We start from the raw sequence: 5,407 nt of genomic DNA, 5'->3' as shown, positions 1-5,407 counted from the left end.
TTTTTTTGTCTTTGGTTAAGCCACGCCTGTAGCTTCAGTTTCAGCAACTGAGGACACGCCCCGCGCAGGTTCACAGCCTATCAGCTTCCCCTTAGCCCCGCCTCTCCTATTGAAAGGCGTATTAGAGGCTCATTGTTATGCAAAGATAGTCGGTGTAAAATATCGGCGGTGGCGCGGGTTGCAGCCACAGAGAGCCACTGCAGGGACACTCCACAGCGGACAACAAGGTTTATTTCTCGAGCCGTCCAAGAACTACAGGCAAGTACCTACCGCCGGGGTGAATGAAATACATCCTCATATCTTTCGCTGTTGCTCTTTGGGGGCTCTGAATGGGGTCTATACGGGACTAATAGAGTCTGAACACCTTTGGAGTGCGACTTAAAGAAAGGTTAAGCCATTTACCACAGGTTTTGAATCTGTGAAAGAGTTGAGTGCCGTCTGTTTAATTTGAAACACAGCTCCCGCCTTTCAGTGCTTGGTTTGTGTGGTTATTATCGTCATATTTGAGCTACTATCAATAATAGAGTGCTAATGTAATTAACGTATTGTAATGTCCTCGTTTTTTCAGTCAACCCTTGCTGTGTGAAAACATCAAAGCGGCTCTTGGACACAAGAAAAGTAAGAGAAAGACAGAAAAAGGACTTCAAACTCGAGGGAATCCTGCATTTCAATTTCACGGAGTTTTTGAGAGGATTTTTCAATAAATAGCCTCTTTTTTTACATATATATATTATATTATATATTATTTTTTTCTGCCATAACCGGGTGCTGCTATTCCTGAGGCGAGACGGGAGCCTACTTCGTTATTCTGTGGCCTGGAACACGGTTCTATTAGTTGTTTATATTTTTGGGATTCAGCCATTTTTGCACACCGAGTGTGTCGCTTGTGAAAGTCTTGGGGGAATCAGAGGCGCCGTTAAGACACACTTTCTCCTCAGTGCGTGAAACCGGGGCCGGTTTCTTTTGCTGGTGGCGTTGAAACCAAGAAGACGAACGTACCCTGCGAACAGTCAGAGAGAGAGAGAGAGAGAGACCTCCCAGACTCGGAGCGTTCCGCACACCATGAGCCAGGCGGATATATCGACGTGCTCCGCGCCGCAGAGGGTCTTCCAGGAGGCGGTGAAGAAAGGCAACACCAAGGAGCTCCACTCGCTGCTTCAGAACATGACCAGCTGCGAGTTCAACGTCAACTCCTTCGGTCCCGAGGGCCAAACGGCGCTCCACCAGTCGGTCATCGACGGGAACCTGGAGCTGGTGAAGCTGCTGGTGAAGTTCGGAGCGGACATTCGGCTCGCCAACAGGGAAGGATGGAGCGCATTGCACATCGCCGCTTTCGGAGGACACCAGGACATCGTTTTATACCTCATCACCAAGGCCAAGTACTCCTCCGGCGCCAGGTAAAGCATGGCCAACCAACACAGTAGTAAAAACCCACAAGAACAAAAAAAAACCCCATACAAACGAGACTAGATCCCGTTTCAACCCATTTGCTTCTTTTCCCTGCTCTTGCCAAAATGTACACGTTGAGAGACGATGGCAAAACCAAATGGAGGTTTAAAAATGTAAAAACGGGCCTTAAAACCGTAACTACATGGTCACATCTGACAAACACTGACAATTAGCACGGACTAGAAAAGAGAAACACGCATGTAACTGTGTGCATTTGGTACTAAAGCTTTTCGTGTCTGTGTGAGAGTGGGTCCCGACTGTGTCAGAGTTAGTCTGGTGTCGGAAGGAGAGAGTCGTGTAAACTTGACCGCAAATCAAAGTTGGGGAAATCTGTAACACAAACTGCACTCTGTTCCCAGTTTACAGTCAATGCTGAGGTGAGACCGAGCCTGGGCAATGGGCTTCAGTTACAAACACAACCCACTGGAGGGTCTTCTGCTCTAATACAGCGGTGATTGGTTTACGCCAAAACTCAAGTAAAACCGTTGGCGTCTGTTCTGCTTTGTGAGTGGCCTCCACTGGCTTTCTAAGGTCAGTAGTGCATCCACTAGGGAAGCCCGTGCTGAAGCTGCCCAGTTCACACTGATGGTCTGTTTTAGACTTTAAAAGGACGTCTGTTACAGAACCGGCACTGGTTATTTGGAAGTAATATATAAAGACACCCCTTCACTAACTTCTTACAGTCTACAAAATACACCCCTGAACTTTAAAGATAGTTTTAAGGGCCTCCTGTTAGTTACTTTGAGACAATATTTGACCCAAGTGCCAATACTTTTACTTGAGTTTGGAGTCCCCCACCTCTGTTTAGGCTACATCTATGAAGGTCGTGTGAATGTTCTTAAGCAGGAATACACAGCTATAAATCAGCAGTTTGTCGTTGTAGATGGTGCAGAACTAAGAATCTCATCGTTGCATTCACATACGATTCCTTTATAAAAACAAAACAAAACTCATTAAGAACTCAAGACTGGGACTCAGAACTGAACTCTAGGGGGCAGATTGCTTAGAGCATGTGCAGTGGGTTTTGTTTTCCCAGCCGTATTCCGCCGAAGCCCCGCCCATCGACTCCATTATTGGTTACTGAGCGTTCTTGAAGCCCCGTGTCCGCCAATCAGAGCGCAGAGAGGGCGGGCTCTTCCGGAATACAGGTGGGGAGCGCCTCTGAAACGTGCTTAAGCTTGGAGGCGTTGACCTCAACTGTTTCACTAGTTATGACCATTACTAAAACATTTTAGAGGACAACATTTAAAAAAACAAAAAAAGATGGCACTTGAGGCTGTATGCTGGAGTATTTCCACACCTGAAAGGGAAGAGGTGAAGTCTAGAATGAAGGCCATCCTCCTGTATTTGGCTAGACACTGTTTTTAAGAACCATTCACGTGCTTTTATTTTGTTATCAGTCAGATCATATTTTTAGGCTTTTTTTTTTTTAAAGGGTGTTATATCCAATGCTTTTTTATTTAAAAAAAAGTATATAATCTTGATAACATCAAGTGACTTAATGTTGTTTAAAGTACTGTACACAATAGCTTTACTGTGTTTTTTTTCCTTTGTAAGAGTAGTCCAATGCGCCCTGCGGCTTTCAGGCTAATGTGTTACTAAAAATCAAAACAGCTGCTTTCGCTTTGTATCAGGAAAAAAAAAAAGAGTCACATTTTGGAACACACTTTATAACCTTCTCTCAGTATTTCTTGTTTATTATTAACACCCTGGTCATCACTGTGAATACAGGCTGGGTTTTTGGTCTTCCTATTTATGAAGGTACATTTAAATGATGAGATGATGCATTTAAATTATGTTGTGCTCATACTTGTTTTTATTCTTTTAAACAAATAAGATCTCATAGCCTGGTTATGGTGATCTAAGCTGCTCTGGATATTTCATAGTGGCCTAAAAGTCCCGCGGTGGAGATTCAGCCTCACGTAGCTGCCTGTGTATCCCATTCTCAATCTCTGTTTTTTTTTTTTGCTTTCTCTGTTTGTCTGGATCTCTGTATCAGCTACCTCGCCTTTTAAAGTGTTCAACCAGTTTTATTTTTTAAGCCTACTGAATCTAGAACCCGATCTCCCCTCGTTTTCCCACTTTGGAGCCCTTCAGAAGCCCACTGAAAAGAACAGAACCTTTAGGAAGAGGCATAGCATAGTCCCACGATTCCATTTCCTCCCCACTGCCATCACCCCATCACCATTTCTCTCAGTCTTCACTCGGGACATATTTCCAGCAACCAAAATGAGGCTTAGATCTACTGGTTCCATCATAACATGGTAATAGTGTCATTATGATCTATATACATTATTTTTTCTTTGCGAGAGCATCGCGGACACGTTATTAACGTCCGTCTCAGCCGAATGCTTCATTTTGAATTCTTTTCCCTTTTTTTTTTCCTCATATAAATGGAGTTACAAAAAAGTGGACTGTTAATCGCATGACTATTAATGCAGGGAGTTTTGTTGCACAAAATAATGTGGAGCCTTTTACGCCCCCTATTGCCTGGTCGGGTAACTGCAGGAGCTGAGGCTGGAGGAGAGTTACTACTGAGCAGGACTATTAACCTAATGTTTTATTGAGAAGACTGTTCTGATGCATGACTGGTGCAGGGAAGAAAGAAAAGGACGTTCAGATTCGTTAAAGAACAAGAGAAAGTGACCTACCTTTAAAAGTCATGGCACCCTGGTGTTTGTTTCAATGCTGCTTTTATGTTTTATGTAAATTTTTTTTGTTTTATTTTATTTTTTTAAAACAATAGCCAACAGTGAGTGAAAGAGGACAAATATCAGTTAGATTCATTTGAATGCAATGTCTCCTGAATGCAGCGTGTGTTGGGTGTGTGTGTGTGTGTGTGAAAGGGAGAGAGAGAGAGAGTCTTGCATGCGTACCACTGTTTAGCTGGTTATTGCTGGTCTAACCCTTGAAAAGCCCTGGTTAGACTGTTATCAGAGGCAATATCCACCGTCTATGATCGGTATAAACAGAATAAATATGCATTGCATCGTCTTAAACTTGATATTTTTACTCTTTTTGAAAAGAAAAATGTTGCACTGATGACTGTTGTTGATCTGTTGACTTTACGTCAACATTTAAATTTTTTTCTAAATAGAAAAACAAGGAACACAACAAAATACTATTGTATAAAAAGAGCTCCAGGTTATATTGTCTATTTTGTGTGTGTTACATTACAATTGCAAAGAGGCTTGTATCTCTGTGCTTGGGTGTACTTGTGTGTGTGTGTATGCGTGTGTGTAAGTGTGTGTGTGCGTCTGTCTGTGTATATATATACATACAGAACACACACACACACAACACACCCACAAATATATATATAGACGCTGAAATCCCAGGGCACTTTCTTTTTTGAAGTGCTCTCCTGATGTAAAGAAAGGGGAATAATACATTTGATGGTAAGATCATTGTAACAAAAAATTGCACGTTGTATGGTTGTTTTGCTCCGTTTTTGTCATAACATTTATGGCACTGGGGGTGAAGCGGCTCACTAGGTGTAAGTGAATGAGTAGATTGCTGTTTTTTTTCTTTTCTTTTTTTTCTTTTTTTCGTTGTGGACCAAGCTCTGTTCGTCTTGTGTCTCCAGTGAAAGTTTTTTTTTTTTCGGTTTGGAGTGATGCGAATGTTTGGTTTTAGCTTTTTGTGTGTGTTTGTGTGAGTTTTGTTTGTGTGTTTGTTTGTTTTTCTTTTTGAACGTTTGTAACACTGTGATTTGTGTGTGGTCTGATGACGGAGTGCTGTAATATGTTTTGTACGTTTGTGTACAAGCCAGTAAAGAAATCATTAAACCTTATTGAAGGTGTGACTGTGACTCTCTTTTCTCTATTTTATCTTTGGCTTTCGCACATCCCTCCCTCTCACTTTCTGGCAGATCCTGTCCTCTCTCTCTCTCTCTCTCTCTCTCTCTCTCTCTCTCTCTCTCTCTCTCTCTCTCTCTCTCTCTCTCTCATTATTTGTT

General features: G+C 42.4%; 1 protein-coding gene across 1 annotated transcript; it reads left to right on the top strand.

The window, feature by feature from the left end:
- Positions 1-271: 271 nt before the first annotated feature.
- On the top strand, positions 272-5,194 carry nrarpa (NOTCH regulated ankyrin repeat protein a). Its single transcript, XM_066650988.1, has 2 exons — positions 272-388; positions 569-5,194. The coding sequence occupies exon 2, from the start codon at positions 1,063-1,065 to the stop codon at positions 1,399-1,401; it is 339 nt and encodes a 112-aa protein (XP_066507085.1). The 5' UTR covers positions 272-388; positions 569-1,062; the 3' UTR covers positions 1,402-5,194.
- The last annotated feature ends 213 nt before the right edge of the window (positions 5,195-5,407 follow it).

This window comes from Hoplias malabaricus, chromosome 18, assembly GCF_029633855.1.
Source record: "Hoplias malabaricus isolate fHopMal1 chromosome 18, fHopMal1.hap1, whole genome shotgun sequence".
Lineage (NCBI taxonomy): Eukaryota > Metazoa > Chordata > Actinopteri > Characiformes > Erythrinidae > Hoplias > Hoplias malabaricus.
This window is presented reverse-complemented; position numbering and strand designations above follow the sequence as displayed.

Bases quoted from the DNA above. Each gene is read 5' to 3' on its own strand.
- nrarpa (XM_066650988.1), top strand. From the start codon at position 1,063: ATGAGCCAGGCGGATATATCGACGTGCTCCGCGCCGCAGAGGGTCTTC.